The sequence below is a fragment of the Vigna angularis genome, chromosome 6, assembly GCF_016808095.1.
Source record: "Vigna angularis cultivar LongXiaoDou No.4 chromosome 6, ASM1680809v1, whole genome shotgun sequence".
Lineage (NCBI taxonomy): Eukaryota > Viridiplantae > Streptophyta > Magnoliopsida > Fabales > Fabaceae > Vigna > Vigna angularis.
In genome coordinates, this window is record NC_068975.1 from 19,875,580 (window position 1) to 19,896,743 (window position 21,164).

At 30.5% G+C, this 21,164-nt stretch overlaps 2 protein-coding genes and 1 long non-coding RNA gene across 3 annotated transcripts; 1 reads left to right on the forward strand and 2 right to left on the reverse strand.

Annotated features, from left to right (window-relative positions):
* The first annotated feature begins 319 nt into the window (after window positions 1-319).
* LOC128197345 (uncharacterized) lies at window positions 320-2,473 on the forward strand. Its single transcript, XR_008249800.1, has 3 exons — window positions 320-515; window positions 763-1,588; window positions 1,728-2,473. It is a non-coding gene; the product is annotated as an uncharacterized LOC128197345 (long non-coding RNA).
* A 3,822-nt stretch (window positions 2,474-6,295) lies between these two features.
* Window positions 6,296-6,709, reverse strand: LOC108341429 (extensin-3). The gene has a single exon (XM_017579115.1). The coding sequence runs from the start codon at window positions 6,707-6,709 to the stop codon at window positions 6,296-6,298; it is 414 nt and encodes a 137-aa protein (XP_017434604.1).
* Window positions 6,710-16,585: 9,876 nt separating this feature from the next.
* LOC108342360 (nudix hydrolase 2) lies at window positions 16,586-20,037 on the reverse strand. Its single transcript, XM_052878789.1, has 9 exons — window positions 19,906-20,037; window positions 18,911-19,107; window positions 18,459-18,524; window positions 17,978-18,115; window positions 17,770-17,847; window positions 17,628-17,678; window positions 17,490-17,524; window positions 17,298-17,406; window positions 16,586-16,951 (listed from the first exon to the last, which is right to left on the reverse strand). The coding sequence occupies exons 2-9, from the start codon at window positions 19,097-19,099 to the stop codon at window positions 16,757-16,759; spliced, it is 861 nt and encodes a 286-aa protein (XP_052734749.1). The 5' UTR covers window positions 19,100-19,107; window positions 19,906-20,037; the 3' UTR covers window positions 16,586-16,756.
* Window positions 20,038-21,164: the final 1,127 nt, after the last annotated feature.

Here is a 21,164-nt window from a genome sequence, read left to right on the forward strand (position 1 = left end):
TAGGATTAAATATGTCTTTAGTCCCTCAACTATTAAGCGATTTTGTTTTCGTTCCTATTTCAAACTTTGTACGCCTTTGATCTCTCTCCTTGAGGAAACCATAATTTTTGATCCTCCAAAACAAACGGCGTTAAAAATCAGCTGAGGTGGCTAACGTCTAGCCACGCTGGAAACTTAGAAACTCTCTCTCTCTACAATGTTAGATATTTTTCAATGCAAAGTCAGAACAGGGGTTACACTCGAATGCCAACACACCTCCACTAACTTAGGCTGTCACCGACGACGTTTGTTGCCGCCGGGAGTTTCCCTTCCTTTTCTTCCTTCTTTTTCAATCTCTGCTCATCAAGAATGATAAAAGCACCATCACGGTCTACTCCAACCAGATTCGCCGCGGGTGGCATATGGAGCCATCGAGGTGTCACCAATGTCGGCATCTCCTTCTTCGATCGGCACCGGCCGCCGCAGCTTCAAACGTTGTGGCGCGTCACATCATACCAAGTAATCTGGCCAGCATGGTTGTATTTTTACAAGTTAGCAAGTTTGATAATTGGGTGGATTTTTTAATATTGATTATAACGTCTTAGTGGTGGTTCTAGTTATGCTAGATAAATTTGTTTTAGTTTCTTTTCACTCTGTATCATGATTTGAAGTCATTCAGGAGTGGGTGTTGTTACTTGTACTTCTTGTCCTTGGTTTTCTGTTTAACTTTATTTGGAAGCTTAATCTGCACTGGATCTCACTCAAGTTTTATGTTACTTTCAGGAGCAGGCAACCAAGGAAGCACTTGCAGCAGCTAATAAGAAAGCTTTTGAGAAAAAATTTGAAAACTGTTCAAAGGATTTACTTGCAGCAAGAGAGCTCGCTACATCTGCTTCTGAAGCTGTGGCAAAATCCAGAAAGTTAATTCTAATATTATCTTAATGATTATGCATATTTCTGTACTTCGACAGATCAGGTTCCTAGATGAGAAATACAACATTCAACCAGAACCTTTGCATGGATTTTCTCTCTGTTCAAAATTATATAAAAGTTGAATACTTGTTAAATGTCAACTTTTGAACTGAACATGGAAGAGAGGAGGACATTGCTTGATAATGCAGCTCTTCTCCAGACATTGCAATGTTAATGCTCTGAGATCTTGAATGGGCCATGCGAGTGTCAAACTCAAAAACTTTTGAGCTCTCGTCAAATCCATTCGATGGTGCCTTACACTATATGCATGCACTTCTATTGCCAGATTGATAATTTCTTGTTGCATCAAACTATTGCTGCCACGAGAGAAAAAATTGGCTTAAAAAATATGGCAATGTTGATGGAAAGAGATTGAACAGGACCATTTTTTTACCACAAATTATCTGGAAGGAGATTCTGGTGAAATTTGTTCTCCTTGTCCATGGATTGACGAGGTCGAACCGACCGAGCAACAACTTGAGCTCTTATCATTGCTTGCTCACTGTGAAGAGTTGCAACAACCATTTTTTGAACTAGATACCCTCTAACAAGAGCCTGTATCTTAACCAATCCTTTGAGTGCTCTAAGAGCTTTTCGCGCCTGAATGCAACACATTGTTAGAAGTTGAATTCAAGTGGTAAAGTAGCATGCTATGAATTGCAGAGTGTGTCAAATATGTCAATAGTTTAAGTTGCTTGCGGTTTACAACAACTGTTTTGAGCTTCATCAACAACTGTTTACAACAAATGATGACGTCATAATGTGTCTCTGTGCAGGGTGAAGAAATGATAGTGGTAATTCCTTGGGAAGAATGATGGGAATTGGCTCTTAAAGATAATTCCAATCCACAGATAGTCTTGCTTCCCCTACATCTACAAATACGTACAAAATTTAACACTGCTGCGTGGGATTATGCCCTGAGCATGTCTGGCAAGCCTTATGGTTATCACAATATGATATTTAAACCTTAAAATAGTGCTTATGGTTTTAGAGAGCAGCATGCCATACTAATAAGATGAATGGGATGGAATTATGGACAGACTATTATGCTGGTATCAACGATTTTAGTAAAGTTATACTTAGTGCTTTTGTTGTGATATATGGATGCTTGTTTTTTCTCTAACTAGAGGAAAGGTTCTTGCTTAACCAAGCAGTGAATGAGGCAATAAATATCTACTCTACCTCTGCCCCTGCGTTTTTCATAGAAAGGACGCATCAAATTAGCATGCCTTCTTTATTATTATTAAGCTTGTTAGTTCAGATTTGAGTGATAGGAAGTCAAATCCTGAATGGCATTTTCTCCTTGCAGGTAATTTTTGTCATGTCTATGTGGACTAGATTGCAGCCAACATATTATGCTAATATATGGAATGAAGCATTGAAGATATTATTAGTCATTTACTTTACAGAGCAGATGGATTCTCAAAATTGAAAGTCATTACTTCAACAAGAAAATCACCAATAACGATTTGGAGACTGTGTCTCTGCTATTAGGGTTCATAAATTGGGGGTGAACGAAGGCTTGGTTGAGCAAAGGAGAAGACACAATGGTGTGCAAAGAGTTCCTTTCAATGAAGCTTGCAATGGTGCTGCGATTTGCGTGGATGAGTTTATTCTCTGGAGCGCGATTTAGGGTTGCATTGGGTTCTGTCGCGTGGTTGCCGACGGCAGGTTGCGCGAGAGGTTGTTGACCGCTGCTTGCCTGCGACGGAGTTTAAGGGAGGAAACTTTTAATTTCAGAAAGAGGTCAAGGAGCAGAAGACGATGAAGGTATCGACATTGACATGGTGGAGGATGTTGGTGTTGGTGAAGATGGGAAGGTAGAAGACCAGGACGACGAAGAAGAATTTCTTTGCGGTGGGGATTCGTCTGAGACCACTATTCTGACTTTGCATTGAAAAATATATAATGATGGTGATGGAGAGTTTCTAAGTTTCCAGCATAGCATATTACCTATCTTACCTGATTTATAACGTACACAAATTATGATTTCTTCGAAGAGATAAAAACGTATAAAGTTTGAAATAGAATGAAAAATAAAATCGTTTAATAACTAAGAAACTAAAAACATATTTAACTCTTATTTTTATAATAATATTTGATAAAATAAGTGAATATTTTGAATGTAGTATTATAAAATAATAAGTTAAGTTAATTCTGTCTAATTAAATGGTAATAAATATATAAAATAATTTAAAAAATTAAAACATCTTTAAGTGAATGAAACCACAAATCCATCCACCCAGCCACGAGGGTGTTGTTATCTTTAAGCGAGTTGATTTACATTGAGGATCCTAAATATATCTAAAAGTTGTTAAGTTAAAAGAATATAATAGTAATTTAGTGATTTTGATTAATAAATGGTATTTTTGGATAGTGGTTGCTGAGAAAGAAGATAATGTCCCTTGAGAAACAGTGTTTCAGTTGCAGTAGTAGAGTTATGATAAGGTGAGTTTGTGATGTTATGGTCCATTCCAACATTAATTGCATTTGGTGGCCCAGCTCAAGGACAATCATGCTCTTCTTTCTTTTCCTTTCTCCCACAGACTACTCTCCTGTTCACCGGATTCACCAACATAGTTCCCTCAAACACTTATCACTCTTCAAGGATCCTCATGTCACTTTGGCTATTAGTTTGGAACCCCTTCTTCAATCTACTCACAAACACATCAAATACATATAATTAATTATAAACTTAAAACCCTTTCCATTCCATGGTGTTTTATGTATACATAATCTCAATTCGATTATTTTGTTTTAAGATATCTTAATTTGGATCTTTAATTTAAAAAATGTAATATAATTTGGTTATTTCTGTTAAAAAATATAATATAATTTGATTATTTCCGTTAATACATAATTGACAAAATATCATGTGTTTTTTAACTTTTTTTTTCTAATTTTTCTTAATTTTTTTTAAAATTATTACGTATTAAATGAAAATCCTACACATGATAGAGATAGTATGTTACTGTTGAAAAAGTATCCTGTGAAAAATTCTAATTTAGTATTTTTATTTATATTTAGTTTCATTTTAATCTTTTTTTTAAATTAGAACAAATTCAGTCGATCAAAATTAACTTTTATATAAATGTATAATGATATTTTCAATAAATTAATATTTTTATTAAATATTTTTAATAATATTAAATTTATATTTTACATTAAATTTTATTTAAATTTTATTTTAAATATTTATATATTAATAATTTTCATACAAATGTTAGAATTGGTTTAAAAATAACAATATTATAAATTCAAATATAAAATTTTCAAATAATTTTATAATAATTTAAAATAAATATTATAATAATATTTTTGTTAAATGATATTTTTATAATAAATAAATATTATAATTATTATAGTGATATTTTTATTAAAATTTGTATTTTAATTATAATTTATAATAAGATTAAGTTTATTTAAATTAATATTTAATTTTTTAAAAATTTTATTCTTAAATTTTAAATATTTTAAAATTTATGTTTTTAAATAAGTTCAATGTAAAATTTATATTTTACATTGAACTTCATTTAAAAATAACAGTATTATAAATTTATATATAAAATTTTAAAATAGTTTTATAATAATTTAAAATAAATATTATAATGATATTTTTATCAAAATTTTACAAAATTAAATAAAGTTTAATGGAAAATATAAATTTTAAAATATGAAAATATCATGTATATAAAAATTAAATTTGTTCTTAATTTGGATGGGATAAAATTACTTCAATTTAAAAAAAATTAGAATTAAAATAAAATAAAAAGACTAAATTAAGAATTTTTACATGATATTTTTTCAATAATAACATGTGTTATTGTTACTATTATATTACATTATTTTTTGTTAAAGCAGTAGAATTCTCATTTATTCTCATTTAACACATGGCAAAAAAGTTTCTTAAAAAAAACATATATTGACATGTGTCATTAAGTCAAGATCATTATTATTAAGAGAAATAATCAAATTATATCACATTTTTAAAATTAAGAGTTTAATTGAGGTGACCATATATTGACATGTTAAGTTAAGATAATCAATATTAACAGAAATAATCAAATTATATCACATTTTCAAAATTAAGAGTTTAATTGAGACGATGACATGTGTCATTAAATTAAAATAATTAATATTAACATAAACAATCAAATTATATCACATTTTTAAACTTAATAACATAATTGAAGCGAGATAACTGAATTAAAATTTATGTCCTGAGGACATAACAGAGTTTTAACCTAATTAAAATCTTTTATCTATTCACAAATACATCATATATATACATATAATTAAATTGAATTTACACCCAATTATAAATTTTATTTACAAATCAATTTTTTAAAATTGAACTAAATATAAAATTCACTTTTTTAGAATAATATTAAAATCATATTAAATCTAATCTTATATATTATTTAATAAATTTATCGTATCATATTATTTATTAAGTTTATTATATTATATTATTTATTAAATAATTATTGTACACATATTACTATTTAGTTTCATTCGAGATATGTATAATAAAAAAATTATTAAAAATCTTACATAAACTAAAAATTAAAATATATATAATAAAAAAGTTATTAAAAATCTCACATAAATTAAAAATAAATAAAAATATATAATAAAAAATTATTAAAAATCTGGACTAGAACTAAAAATAAAATAAATCTATAACATATAAACAGATATACATTCCACCGTACCACATTAAACTTAAATCTACCTCTAAAAAACCTTACCACCATTAGACTTAAATCTACCTCTAAAAAGTATTTTCGAGATATTTCAATGTAAAAAAGTCTGTTAAAAATTCTACATCAATTATAAACAAGACAAACTATGTAATATATATATAAGTAAATACAACTACGCCTTACACGATTTAGATTTAAAACTTGTGAAATACATAAAAGTTCATTCCAAGAGAAAAAAAAGTTAAAGTTTGTGGGTATTAGTCAGTATCAAGCCTCTAAAATCATTGAGCAGATCACATTTATCAGTAATCTCTCAACGCATGAAAAAACACAACTCTCAATAGCCACAACTTCTGTCACAACATTGAAGTTCATCAAAGATTTTATTTATTTGCGTTAATGTATCCCAATCAACCAGAATTTAAATAAAACTAGATGGTTATTGAACTTGAAAAGAGAGCAGAATGTTGAAAAAACACTCAACCAATCTGGAGCTGCACCAAAACATGGAATATTACAGCAGAATTTATATAGCAATTGACATATATGATATTACTGCATATAAATGATATGGAATTCGAAGTGATGACTGGTTGTCCCAGACTTGACCATGATAAAGAAATGAACAGCAAGCAAATTCAGAAGAGAAAAATAAAGGAGGAAAACAGCATCATGATGAGTGGCAGAAACATTGAAGAAGAGCGTTGGCCTTCACCATAGGGCACAGGAATGTAGGGATATGGAGGAGGAAAAGTATCAGGAGTTGCAGGAGTGCAACACTCAACATCTGCAGGAGGAGGAGGAGGGCACTTGTTAGGGTTTTTCTCTTTTGGAGGAGGTGGTGCTCCATATATAGGGTAACCATAAGGTGGTGGTGGTGGTGGTGGAGGAGCACCATAAACAAGTGGTGGTGAGGGCTGTTCTTGACAAGGTTCTTCACATTTGGAGCAATTCAAACATGTTGTTGGGAATTGAGTAACATCATCCCCTGAAGCTTTGGATAGATATACCCAAAGGGTAATAACAATTGAAACAAACTTTGTTGAAAACATATGGTTTCCCTTTTAACTAGAGAAAGGTTTAGAAGATTTTCAACAGCTATGAGTTTTTTCTTCATTCATTTTCTGTTGATACCAAGTTCAGATATACATAAGGTCTGTAATGGCTTCTAGATTTGTCACCCTTTTGCATATCAGATTGATGCCACATAGCAGAACATTTGTCATTATGATATTCAAGTAGTAAACAAATTCGAATAGGCTTCCATCACTCTCAATGCAGACAAATTATTAAATTGTTCTCTTTTCCTTCTCAACTGTTTCAAGTTTTCCTTTATTTCCACTGTTGCACAAATTATTTTAACATCGGTTATTTTTTATATTATAATTTAATTTCTAAACTAAAATATATCAAGATAAAAAATGATGTTTTCTTTGGCTTCCGTTATGAAATAAGCATAGTTTTAATTATTTTTAAAACTAAAAAAATTTAAAATAAAAAAAAAACTTTCGTTTTTGTTAAATATTATTTTTATTTTATCTTTAGTTAATTTATTTTTATTTTTTATTTGTATTTGGAGCTTAATCTAAATTTCTTTAATTATAAATAGAGAATCCTTACGTGTATATTCAACATAAGAAAGATTAATCTCATACATAATTTTCATTATATTCAACGTGGTATTTAGAATCGAGTTCTTTTAAGAATTTTTTTTTGTTACTTTTGCTACTACACTCGTCGCTACCGGCAGTGGGGTGATCTATCGTTGTCGACGGGCCATCATCTCCTACTACCACTACCAAAATTTCAGTTTTTATCGATGATTACACGGTTTTGATAGTCTCGGCCAAGTGACCACCATGCCGTCAATAATGTCTTCGTCGGAGCTCCTACGCACTTTCAACAGCTTTGAAGTTGTGGATCTACTTCATTTTTCATCTTAGACAGTGATTTAGAGCATCGAGGTCGCTATTTTTCTTTTTTTGTATGTGGTCGCACGTCCTGTCTCCTCTTAGGCAGCTATTCAAAGTATCGATATTACTCTTTTTCCTTTTTCAAGTGCCTTGATTGGGGAATCTTGAATTTTTAAGGTTTCTCTCTTGTTCATCCATGGCTTCTTCCAATATTGTTTCTTCTGACCTCCCTTTTGTCACCATTGTGTTTGACTCATCCATATATATTTTTTCTCCTGTAACAAAGATGATTTGCAAAAAGAAATTTATATAGATTAATCTCCCTGATTTGTTGTTCAGGGACAGTCTTCTGGGTTGATATTTCGTATTCTATGTCATTTTCATAAATCATTAACAATTTAGTGTCATTTAACTGCAGAAGCAGGTATTTTCACTAAGTCTTTATTTATTATAGGCTTAATAGCCTCTTTTGTCCCCAGTTTTGCTCGATTATGTCAATTTGGTTCCTGGTTTTAAAAAAGTATCAACTTGGTACTCATTTAGTAAATTTTGCGTCAACTTCGTCCCTTCCGTTAAATAGAAACAAACGGAGTAAGTATTGATGATCTGGCAAAAACTTTTTATTCTCTTTCCTCTGCTTTTATGAACACATCAATTTTTTTATCAGTGTTTTCAGCATTTGGTGATTAGTGATGCAACTGACACCTAACTTAATTTAATACATACATCTTTTATTTCTATTTATTTAATTAATGCTTTAACACCATAACTACTCACTTCCCACTACAAAAAAATAGATTTTTACCGGGGGTTATTTTTTCCGTTTCCGACGGTTTTAACCCCCGGAAAATACGTTACCCGCGGTTAGGAAAACCGGTGGGAAAACCTGCGTCGCTAAGTAATTACTGACGGTTTTTTAAAAAACTGCCGCAATTAACGGGGGTTTTGAAAAACCGCCGGTAGTAGTAGGGGTTTTTACTAAAACCGTCGGTAGTAGTGGGGGTTTTACTAAAACCGCCGGAAATAACCAGGGTTAAAACCGCCGGTACTAATGGGGTTTCTAAAACCGCCCCTATTTATAGGATTTGTCTATCCGAGGTTCTAAAACCGCCGGAAATGTGTACAATTTATTTTTTTTGGTTTTTTACTGTAATAAAATAGGATTGTGATCTAACATATTTTATTAATGAAAAGATAATGAAATAATATGAACTAAAAGTGAATATTATATATAAAATAAACTACATTGTTATATGTTCATACAACTAATTGTATTGTTCATGTATTAAAAAGAAAGATGTTCAATAATAAATTAAAATACTAAAAATATAACTAAGATGTTCATTACATTACTAAAAAAGAAACAATATATAATTTCTCAGAGGTCTCTTCAGTTGCCCACTTCCCTCAAACTCCTCCAACTAATTGTCTCAGTTCCATTTGTTTGGGAAGAAAACCCAAGAAAACCTCTTTCTAATTTCTCAGATGTATCAGTTCATCCTATGGTTCCCAAACCCGAGAAAATACTCATTCATGTAGCATCATCTTCAGGTTTTTCTATTGCATGCAACTTTGGCCACGATGGCAAAGAAAAAGGAACCTGCAATTATGACAGTGAAAGTATAACTAGTTTAGACCTTGAAGCTTTTACATTTGATGCAAAACAGTCATTTGGTTCGGTTCCCTCAATACTTCCAAACTGTGTTCAGCCATCAGAAAAAGCTTCCACTTCCTCTTCAGCCTCCTTTGAGACAGATAGTAGCATAAACAACTATGCAACTGGCAGGTCAAGCCCAATTGGTGCTACTTTCCTTGAGACCCTTTTTTCTTTGTATGCAAGGGATCACAACCTGAAAAAAGAAGTAGGACCCAAAGATTTATATGATGAATATATCATTTCTCAGCTTCAACATATTCATTTACGACCTACACAACATTAAAAAGAAATCAATTTCAAATTTATTCACAAACATTCAAAGAAGCGAGAGAAAGAAAGTTTGAGAAGTCATTACCTTTTGTTTCTCGTTAATGTCAATGTAATCAAATTTGGGGTCCTTCGAATTTGTAACCTAGCTATGCTAAGACATTTCATTGCTCATTTGGTATGCCTAACCTTACAGAACATTAATAAGATCCAAAACAAAGTTAAACACAAATCAATAGATTAAAATGAACTCAAATCAAATTTAGCTAACACAGTAGATATTCATAATATGTAAAATAAAACAATTTAAAGTAATATAATTATTCAATAATATATACCCTTTACAGACATCATTTACTGCTACTTTCACCATCTATTCTGTTGACAGTAACTACATGAAATTTCTTTGTTTTCAAAAAGTCATAACCCTAACATTCAATATGGATCTGAAAAATAAGAGAATGTGATCTATGATGAATATCAATTTTACACCAAAAATTCAAATCTTAGTTAAAAAATGTATTTAAACAGATAAATAATAGAAAATTTAAACTATAAAGAACTATTTATATTTTAGAAAAAATATTATCTCTTTCAAATTAGATTTTCTTTTTAAATTTCTTTTAAAATTAAACTATAATCAGGGTACTATTGTAATGATAGAATAATATAATTTGAAAAGGTACAAGGTGAAGAATACTAAGTCATCAATATTTTTATTAGAGTATAAGTGATTAATTTTCTATTATGATTATTTTTTCTTCTTTTTCTATTGCAGTTATTAATTTAAAGGTATTTATATTCTTGTGAGGTTTGATATATTAAACTTATTATAAGCTTATTTTTAAAAGCGTAAAGAAAAAATTTGAGATGCTGCATGCATTCTTTCAAAATAGAAAAAAATAAGACAAAGGGCAAAAACCAAATGAATCGGATTAACCTGTGGAGTGAGATTTAAGATGAAAGTTTGAGATGTTGCATGCATTCTTTCTTTCAATTGCAACCATAGTACTCTGATTAGAATCCAGTCTTTTCCTTTGTCCAAGAGGGAAGCCTCTTTTGGTTTCTACATACGACAACCACTCCCAAAAGAGAGGGTGTGCCGGAAAGAATATTAAATATGCCCCACAGTTCTTGGAACCTGTAAGATTTTTTTCCCTCTTTAAGGATAAAAAATGCACATTGAAAGAATAAAACGTCAGGTAATCATACTGATATTGCTCCTACAAAATCATCCATTAAAAAATTTGACAACTCTATATTCACATAATGATCCATTTTGAAACATTGAGAAACCTGAAACCTAGTGGAACCAAACCCATGTTTGACAAAGGAAGCATACATTAAATTACATAAGGAAGCATTAACTATTGCTAGATTATCTTTTGAACACATTTCTTCTTGTTGGGTAAATTTTTTTAGTATTCTCACTGATAAAAAGTGAACCCAAATGATGATTTAGTGGAGCCCATAAAAAATTTAACCAAACAATAACAATTTTTAAAACAATGTGTTGTCTCTCTTCCTTAAAACATAATTTAAATCCCAATACAGAGTATGCAAATATAAAATCCATGAACAGAACCCAAAAAGAGAGGTGTCTGCTTGCTGCGAGAATACCACAGGAATATGAATACATATCAGATAAATATATATTAAGAACATATTACTATGGTGGCAACAAGTATTGTACAACAATTAAATAACTATGTCAAGAAAAAGAAAAGGACGAAACATCAGGAATGAAGGCTTATTTTGGTCCAGCAAGTTCAGGGAAAATGCTAAAATGCAAAGATTTTCACTCCTACAAGGACGAAAAACTCTTGAAATTGAAGATGATAATTTTCTTTTTCTTTCTAGCAGTGAGAAACCACAACAAAATTACTAGATAGCATGAAGATAAAAAGTTAGGTTAGATTGTGGATTACCATTGTTGTCATAATTACCCTTTGGTTTTTCTAAAAATTGAATGATGCGGCCTCTATCATCTACTTTAACCAATCCATAATCTGAAGCAGGGTTGTAAAGCAGATAAATAAATATGTAAATTTTGTTACAAGGAAATTAGTCGTTTCTATTTACTCACCCTGGAAAAACAACTATAATACTTGCTTCGATCCTTTTTATAAGAAAAACTATAATTTCTTCTTTATATAAAAGAGGGTACTATCAAGCAATAGAAAAGAAACATATCTGCATGAACACACCTGTTACCCACAACAGCACATGAAACAGTGATATCAACATTTCTATCAATGTGACTCTGTTCATTTGTAACCAAAGTAAATCAGAAAAGTTTTGATGAATAAAAATAATATCCATTATACAAAACAATTACAAGCCAATCCTTGCTAAGTTGCAAAATCAATTCAAGTTGAACAAAATTCTAAAAGTCAAATTTACAACAGAAAAGTGAAGAAAAACACTTGGCTCAAGCGGACGCGCGTAACCTAGAATCTGATACCACATGATGACCCCTGGTCATGGCGGATTGGTGAGAAACCATGAATCTGGTGAAAATCGAGTGGAAGCCGCGGAAGAAGGGGAAACGAACTACGAACCCTAGGTTCGAAGGATTCATGGAAGAGAACAATTTAAACAGTGGAAAAGATGAATTAGTCAGTGGAAATGAAGAAATTAAAGTTACGAAGGATTTTAAACGATACAAACCTCTAGATGAAAAGGAACAAAGACGAATCGGTAGAAAATGGTAGAAAACCCTACCTATTGAACTGAGGGTGGATTTGAGCAAATTTAACCGGTGAGAAAGTGAGACAAAGTGAGAAGAAAGTGACAGATTTGTTTCCAAGTTTACTTGCTTGATTGACAGAGTGAGATCAAGCCCCCAAGAACTTCATACCTTGAAGATGAACAAACGGCATAAGAAAGGGATACGATTGAAAGAAAATGAGACCACTAAGACGAGAAGCGAGAAGGAAGGCGTGCGGGAAGAAAACTAGGGTTAATAGAAAATATCTAGTGATTACCCTGAAAAATTATTTAAAAAAAGAAATAGATGTTAGGGACGGTTTAGCTTATAAACCGCCGGAATTATTTGGAGTTTCAAAAACCGCCGAAAAATAACCCCTCTTAAAATATATTATTTTTGTAGTGTCCCCATTCGAAAATGATTTAATATACTAAATTTAGTTTAATTCAAGTTTTCTCTCAAATAAAAAAATATATTAATTATACGTAAGAAGAATGATAAAAAACAATGAATTATATTTCACAGAAATCAAAATTATTGTACTTTTCCCAGTAAAATTTAATATACTTCACTGAGTATTGAAGTCAGAAAAATTAGAGTTATAAATAAAAATTAGAGTTATACTTCACTGAATTATATTTACACTCTTATTTTTTTAATTATATTACATTATAATTAAAATAAATTGAAAGTCTTGCTAATTAAAAGAAATTTTTTGAAAAATTGATTAAAAATAAATCTAAATATATTTTTTTAATTCCTTTATAATAAGTGAGTTTATAATTTTTTTAAAAGGTATTTATTTCTTAATTACTTTAAAGTTAAAAATTAAAAATTTAATTTTTTAATAATTTTATTGTTTTTGTTTAAATTTTATGATCAATATAATTAAGCATGCATTTAGTAAGTGAGTTTATTAAAAAATAATCATTATTAACATATTAATAATTAGTTAATTTTGAAACAATCACTAATTATTTTAAATTTATAAAATAAAAAATACATTTTAAAAATTAATTATATATTAATAGTAATTTTACCTTTAATAAATATATATTTTTTGGCTTTAATAATATATGTAACAATTCAATTAGATCAATAGAATTCAAACAAAATTAATAAAAATAAAATTACTAAAACTTTAATTATAATTATTTATTACATTAAAAATAAAATATATTAATGTTGATGGTACTAAATCGATTATTTATCTAAAAAAATTATAATTACCATAATCAAATTTAAGTAACTTAAAGAAATTAAAATAAAATTATATTTAAATTTTAAAAACATAATCAAAAATACACTACTATATATGTAGTCTTTCCAGTATAACCACTTCTTCTTCCCATCTTAAGCTTCTTTTCAGGAAAAAAAAAAACACTAACATGGATTAGGAACTACCCCTCCAACCCTTTTTTCCAATTTATTCTCCAAAATTAAATTTAAATTTTGTCACGATTGAATTTCCAACATGTACATGAACTACAAAATTAATTTGAAAGAGATAGCACTGCATGTTACCATTTGCTTTTCCAAGTTGGATTATTTTAAAAAGGAGACATGTGAACTTCAAATCACCAAATAACATTCATGGTTTTTGCTTTTCTCAACTTTCTTTTCTTTAAGATTTTTGTTTTGTATGCTGTATAAAAAAGAAATCACTTTTTAAATATATTTATTCAATTTTTTAAGTAATAAATATGATATTACATAGTTAAAAAAGTCTTGATCATGTTTCTGAACATAATCCAAAGACAAAAAGAAAAGGACCTGAATATAGGCTTGACAAATACTGTTGTTTGCACAGAGGAGCAGAGGAGAGAGAAAAAAAGTTAACGATGTTTCTATGTACTGAAGGGAAGGGACTTGATTGAGGCAAATTTTACTAAGTAGGAATACAATTGACACTTTGTTAAAAGAAGAGACTTAATTGACACAACTTACCAAGAATGTGGACAAAATAAACTATTAAACGTTTATTATATTAGTAAAAGGCTTGATACATATAATGTGCATGCACAAGCTTAAGGAGAATGTTAGATATATTATTTTTATCTATCTTTATCTTTTATCTTTAGTTAGTTTGTTAATATTTTTTTTTCTTAACTCAGATTTTTTCTATTATCATACATAATTTTCACTATATTCAACAGGTTTTAAATAGCAATCAAAGTCTATTTTGAAAACAACTAAAGCCTGTTATGGTACTTAAAAAAAATTATTTTCATTCAATAACTCCCGATGAACCAGAACAAGCAACAAGAAACAAACAATATAAATTTTCATGTGATTTTCATGTTTTTACGAGATATATATATATATATATATATATATATATATATATATATATATATATATATATATATATATATAAACCATATTATCGTATCAATTTTAGAATTTAGAATGAAACCTGGGAACATAATCTTGAATAATATCTGAGTTCAACAACAGTGATTCAAACCTAAACAAATAATAAACAACTAATGAGAATCTGCAAATAAAGAAAACAAACGAGAGATAAAAAGCAAGAAAAGAAATCAAAAGAAAAGAAAAAACCTAGAAATGAAGTTTGCAGGAAACAATGTTACACTAAAAAAAGTAACTTTTCTAAAAACTAACCATAAGCAGAAGAATAGGCTTAAATAGAACTAAAGTTATAATTGTGTAAATATTTTCAAAAATATCACTAACATTTTTTAAATTATTTATAAAATTATACGTTTTGATTTTTTAAATAACTCATGTGTGAAATTGTTTACAAAAGTGTCTAGTGTAGATTTTAGTTATTTTAAAACCAAAACCTATAATTATATAAATAATTTCAAGAATGTCATTGTATTTTAAGATGCTTTATTTTTTTTAAATTGAAACGATTTCAAATGCATTTTCTAGTGTTAGTTTCCTGGTGTTTATAAAACTCATATTTCAATGTAGTAGCTCGTGCCCTACTGAAAATAATGTAGTTTCCTACCACATGTAATAAAAGAATTGGACAGATAGATGAGTAAACAAGCATTACTCTTTCAATTATGATAATTGCTCTATCAAGTTATCAAATAATCAGTGTATCTAAATACATATAAATTGTAAAATTACGACATAGTTATTCTCATATTAGGTATTATTCTAAAAATTAACAATGATGCTTCCAAAATAGTTTGATATGCATATCAAATAGTATAACATACAAAAAAAAGCACACAAAGGCTAATGATTCAAATACAAAAAGCATACAAAATTAATTTTCTACAAAATTATCCTCATAAAGAATATTAGAGGAAAACATTTTAATTCTTGAAATTATACAAAAATAGTTGTAATATATAGCCATTAAAATTAAAAAATGTCAAATAAACTCTTGATAGTAAAATTTAAAGGGGTCTAAAATAAAATCTTAAAAGATTTATTTGATATCTTGCTAATTTCAAACGTTATAATGTCAACATATCATAAATTCGAGGACCACAATGGTAATTTACTTACGAAATATTCACAATTAAATAAATACTAAATATTCAAGATTTTTTGCAAAATGTTTTAGAAAAAAAGTACATAAAATCCAAGAATCAACCTATTAAAGTTCATTTCTTCTTGTATCTCCATTTTTTTTATTGCAGGAAAATTTTACTTTGTTCTTAAAACTGATTTGTCAATCATGTAATTTGAAGGTGTTTTTGATTGTCAGATTATGCAATTAGGGAACTGTTTTATTTCTGAACTTTGAATTTGAAAGTCAATTTTAAAACTTTTGAATTATATAAATTGAAAATTATTTTTTTCATAAAAAAGCTTCTTGATTGTATTCCACAATTCAAAAGTTTTGTCTGATTTACACATAGCAGAAACTTGTTATTTTCAAAAATAAAAAATGATTTTTAGATTTTACAATCTAAAATATTTTCTTAATCTATAACGCACAAGGATAGCAACAACGGAAGAAGGTGAATGATAACAGAAACGGAGAAGTTGGTCTTTAAAGCACTCAATGGGGGCGCATATGAAAACGGTAGGGGTGCAGAAAGAAATGATCTATGTTAAATTGCTTGGCCCGACAATTAACCACAGAGGGCCCAAATTGAGTCCACAAGTGCCTACACTCTCTCGTTCACAAGCAAGAAGAAAAATAGATCGTGAAAACGGGTTATATAAACCACATAATTTGACCTAAGCAAAACCTGAAGATTTGCAACTCGAAAACTAGTAGAAATAAAACCTATTCCATTCGCTTGAATTGTTCATAGAGTTGCTAGAATTATAGATTGAAGAACGAAACATAGGTTCGAAAAAGTTCAGAAAATTCTATGACATTACCTTGATTAAATCACAAAATTAATATTCTAAGAAAAATTTAATAATCATCACACAAGAACAGATGAAACACATTCAAGTGCAAACAACTAATATTCAACGGTCAAATACCATTAATCTTAATAATTAAAATTTAATTCAATAATCAGAAAATGCTAATGCAGGAATTCCAACATGTTCTCCAAGAAAGAAACATGAAAATCAACTTTTATGAATGAGAAACGTTGACTTGGAAAACTCAAGAAGTCTTGTCGAGGTCATGGCCGTTCAAATACAGACAATTCAACTCCTCCACGAAATATGACGAGACAGGCCTCGGAGAGAATCCATCATACACATTTTCCACCTTTGCCATGCATAATTCTATCATGTACTTGAAGGGTTCGTGCATCTGATTGAATGGTTGCTCAGCAAATTCCTCGAACGGCATCCACTTTGGCACAAAATTCAAAACACAGCAAAGAAAATTTTACCACCAGCTATGCACATTCAAATATGCTCCTAAATGAATGCTTGAACAAGTAAAGTGGTTGGTCAAAAGTTTTTTCTTTTCTTGTAACGTATGATGTGTTTTCTGTTAATATTTTGGTCTTTGTTGACTCAAGGTGAACTGTGATAAGGTTGATAAAGTGATATGCATGGTAAGGTTGAGGAGGGAAGAGGATTATCCATTGATTTTATGTCACCTTTTTATTTTCTGCATCTATCTTTCTAGGGTATCATCTAAGGGTAAAAGTAGTAGAAAAAAGACATGATTTGACACAGTAAAACAAAAGTACCTGAGCTGCTTCAATTTCCAGATCTTGCTTTTTGATGTCAAAAGAAAGAGGACGCAGCATGCAAACAAAAGATAGATCTGATTTTCCAAAGAATGAATTGTGTGTGTGTCTGAAAATGATAAACATGAGAATTAACAACACTAAACAAGTATTAACAAGACTTTTCTTTCCAAATTAGAACAAGTTTCATACCTGAATGCTAGTACTTCTGTAAATTCTGTATCAATCTGAACAACAATGAAACAGACCAAAATAAAGGACATGACTAAAATACAATGATACTAACATTATACAACATGTAGGAATGCCATTTTGTTCTCTGATACTTACTCCTGTCTCTTCTTTCACTTCTCTGATAGCTGCTTCAAAAATCTCCTCACCCTGCAGGAACGAATCCAAATTTCAATTTTGCTGACAAAATAGTACAATATTTTGAAGAATAGATGGAATTTGTCTTTAAAAGTGTGCATACTGCATCAACCACTCCAGTAGGTATTTTCCAAACACCAATGCCATGGAATCCACCTCTTTTTTCCTGGACCACAAGCACCTACAACCCCACCACACCCCAAAACAAAGCTATCAAACAAAGAAAAAGGAATACAATGCTAGCATGAAACAAGGTTGATTGTTTGTAACAAAAAAGATGATCTACATAATTTTTTGATCTCGTTTCAGACCTCTTTCTTATCATTCAAGACAATTGCGCCAACTCCTACACAATGGGAAGCATTTGGAGGTATTGTGCAGCCAGTTTTGGGAATCCAGTAAACTAGCATTAGATAGTTTGGCTCTGCATGGTGGTACCAAAAACCTTCCTGCACGTAGCACAACACAAAGCAAATCTATGACCAAATTATTATCAATCACCAGTATCAAGATTTCAATCAATTTCCTTAGGTTAAACCATATATAATTTGATGTGGTAATCTAACACTTTAGTCTACTAGCTACCCCAAATGACAAACTTTGACACAAGATGCATTACAGATAAGAGACAATATTAGATCATAGCTATAATTTTGTTATTAAGGGTTTGTTCTATTTTACATTATTATCACAAGTTTTTCTTGGTACTGAACCTGAGCTGTTGTATGCATGATGCAGAACCATGCTAAAAATAGTTTACAACAAAACTTTAAGAAAATAGGGGGAAATTACCTTAACAGCAGTTTCAACAAGATTAACAAGCTCGATAGGTAACTTGATCCAAACGCCATCTTTACCCTGAAATGCATACCAAACTTTAGATAAGAACTTTGAAAAGTGTAGCATTAATGAGTACTTTGAAAAGTGTGGTTTGCTTTTGTCTTTTTTTGGATAAAAGTATTCATCCAAAGAGAAGATCCATCTTGAGTTCAAGCGTGTGTTTGCACATTATTTAATGGTCGGTTTTGAGGTGTCTGGTCAACAGAATCCCTTAGAAGAACTACATTGGCTTCAAATTTTGACTCGTGTAAAGGGGTGCTCTTTTGTCAAACACATGATATCACACAACCATGTGCATTAAACTACCTATTGCACCTAAAGAGAGAAAGCGGCCAACTATTGCAAGTGGGATGAGAGCTCAATGCAAGAAAGTACCATTGTAGGCTCTAGATCTTAATTTTCACCTGTTTTTTCCAATGTAAAAGTGAAGATCTAAGCAAAGTAGCAAAAACTTCAGAGTCCATAGCCTCTTTTAAGTCCACAATGACTCCTCCATGTGCATCATTGGTGGCTGGGAGAATTTTAACACATTCATATCCATTCTCACAAAGTTGATCCCCTAATAGTGGCGCTGGACTGGCTGAGACTGACATGGACTAAACTGCACAATACATAAAAAAATTGTAAAAGTCCAAAAGGAAGTTCTGATAAAATAAAATATTTGAAAAGTTGAACACTTATGCAGCGTCTAGATTCTGGATATAGCTCCAAAATTGTTGAATCACAAAGTTGTACATTGTCTAAAGTTCACAAACTTCACAACTGCATAAGGGGCTCCACCTAAGCTTAACAAGGAAACTTTTGGTGGAGATTTTCTATAGAGTGGCAAGATTGTGAATCCATGAATCATATACAATTAACTATAGACCCACTCTTTATTCAAATCAGTGCTTACAATTGGTTTCAAGATGTTCAACCGAGTCTGCTAATTCTAAAAATCCATCACAGAATCTGTATACTTCATGTTACAAAATACCATTTCAAAATCATTTTACATTAGTTTACTGTAGAAGTTCTCACTAAAATAAAACAAAAGAAAAGGCAGATTCTAGAAAACTCTCAAGTCTAAACTAAATCATATTCAGTCTAAGACAACACAACACCACACCAAAGCCAAGATGGCCTGGCACAAACAAGTTCCACAGATAACTAGAATCAGCTAGCACACAGCAGTGTGACCAAGAAGAACCGCACCAAAGAAGATTACCTTGCGAACAAACTCAAAAAAGAGAAGGAGATTAACTGAAAACTTGAGGATTCAAAAGGCTAAAAAGTTTGGAAGTGAATAAAAGGGGACCACAGCCACAGTGAACAAACACAGAGAGAGAGAGAGCGCACTAGGTAGTGCAACTTGGAGAGTTACAAGTAATGAGGTAGCAATTTATAACAACACGCTTACTCTGAGTTTCATTAGTGCGTGGTGACGTGTTTCCACTGCACCCTTTTGTGATCCAAGGTTTTGCCATGTTTTGAATTCATTATTAGCCGCCTACATCGTAAACTTGGTCACTGGTCAGAGTAGTAGTAGCTGCGATTGGAAATTCAAGTATGAATCTGAGTCTCACGTTTAGATAAAAATGAGAAAATAAAGTATCGTGTAAAGATGAAATATGAAATACTCGTTAATTTATTGTCTTTAAGGTTTTAAGGAAAAAATGATGTAAATTTTTTTTTATATGATTAGGCTTATTTCTATCTCCTCGTGAACCTCCTGCCCAACCAGCTGTTGGGTAGTCATCAGCAACTCCTTGCTGCAGTATGAACAAGACTATTCCAGAAGCACGTAATTTTGAAAATGTTATATCCCTCTCTGTTCATATATATTTTTCAACAAGTCCGAGTTCCTAGTTCAAATCTGAAGACCATTGACCCTATGTGAACTCTTTCACCAGATTACCCTTTTCTTAGACATGTGATTTTGAAAATGTTATCACTCTGTACACTTTTTCTAGCAAGATTGCTTTCAGATTTGAAACCTTAGAAGAATGGTTGACCCTCCAAATACTGTTCCAGCAATTACTTATATGGGCAAGAACATACCCTCAAAACACAGCAGGTGAAGGTGGAAAATTAACAAACTCTATGATCGTGTAAGCATATTATAAAATGGTAGTTCCTTGAACAGAAGAGAATGGTGAGAATGAGAGCAAAAGAGTCAATTGAAAGTAACCCACAAGTAGGTCTATGGAATGGGTAATATGGCACCACTAAGTCAAGAGATGGTAACACACCATCCCCACCCATAGTCAAGAAAAGGAAAGGTAGTCAACCACTACAAACTCTAACACATCATAACTCCACCACCTCTTTCGTATTCAACATCCTAAAATTACAACTGTACAACATTCAATCAAAAATTACAACTTTAAACTCCCATCAACATGTTTGGATTTCATTCGATCAAAGTATTCTTACAAAAGAAATGATACTTTGATACTAACAATTCTTTTTATTCATTTGATACTATTCTTTTTTATTTTTTTAAATATAAAATTTTACTTTTTTTATAATTATCTCGAATCAATATAAATATATGTTATTTCACTTAGTCTTTTTACAAAAGACATTGATAGTGTTATTCAGATTTCTTTACGCCGACTCATGTTTTTCATTCTAATGCCATATATACATCAAACTACATTTACTAAACTAAGATTA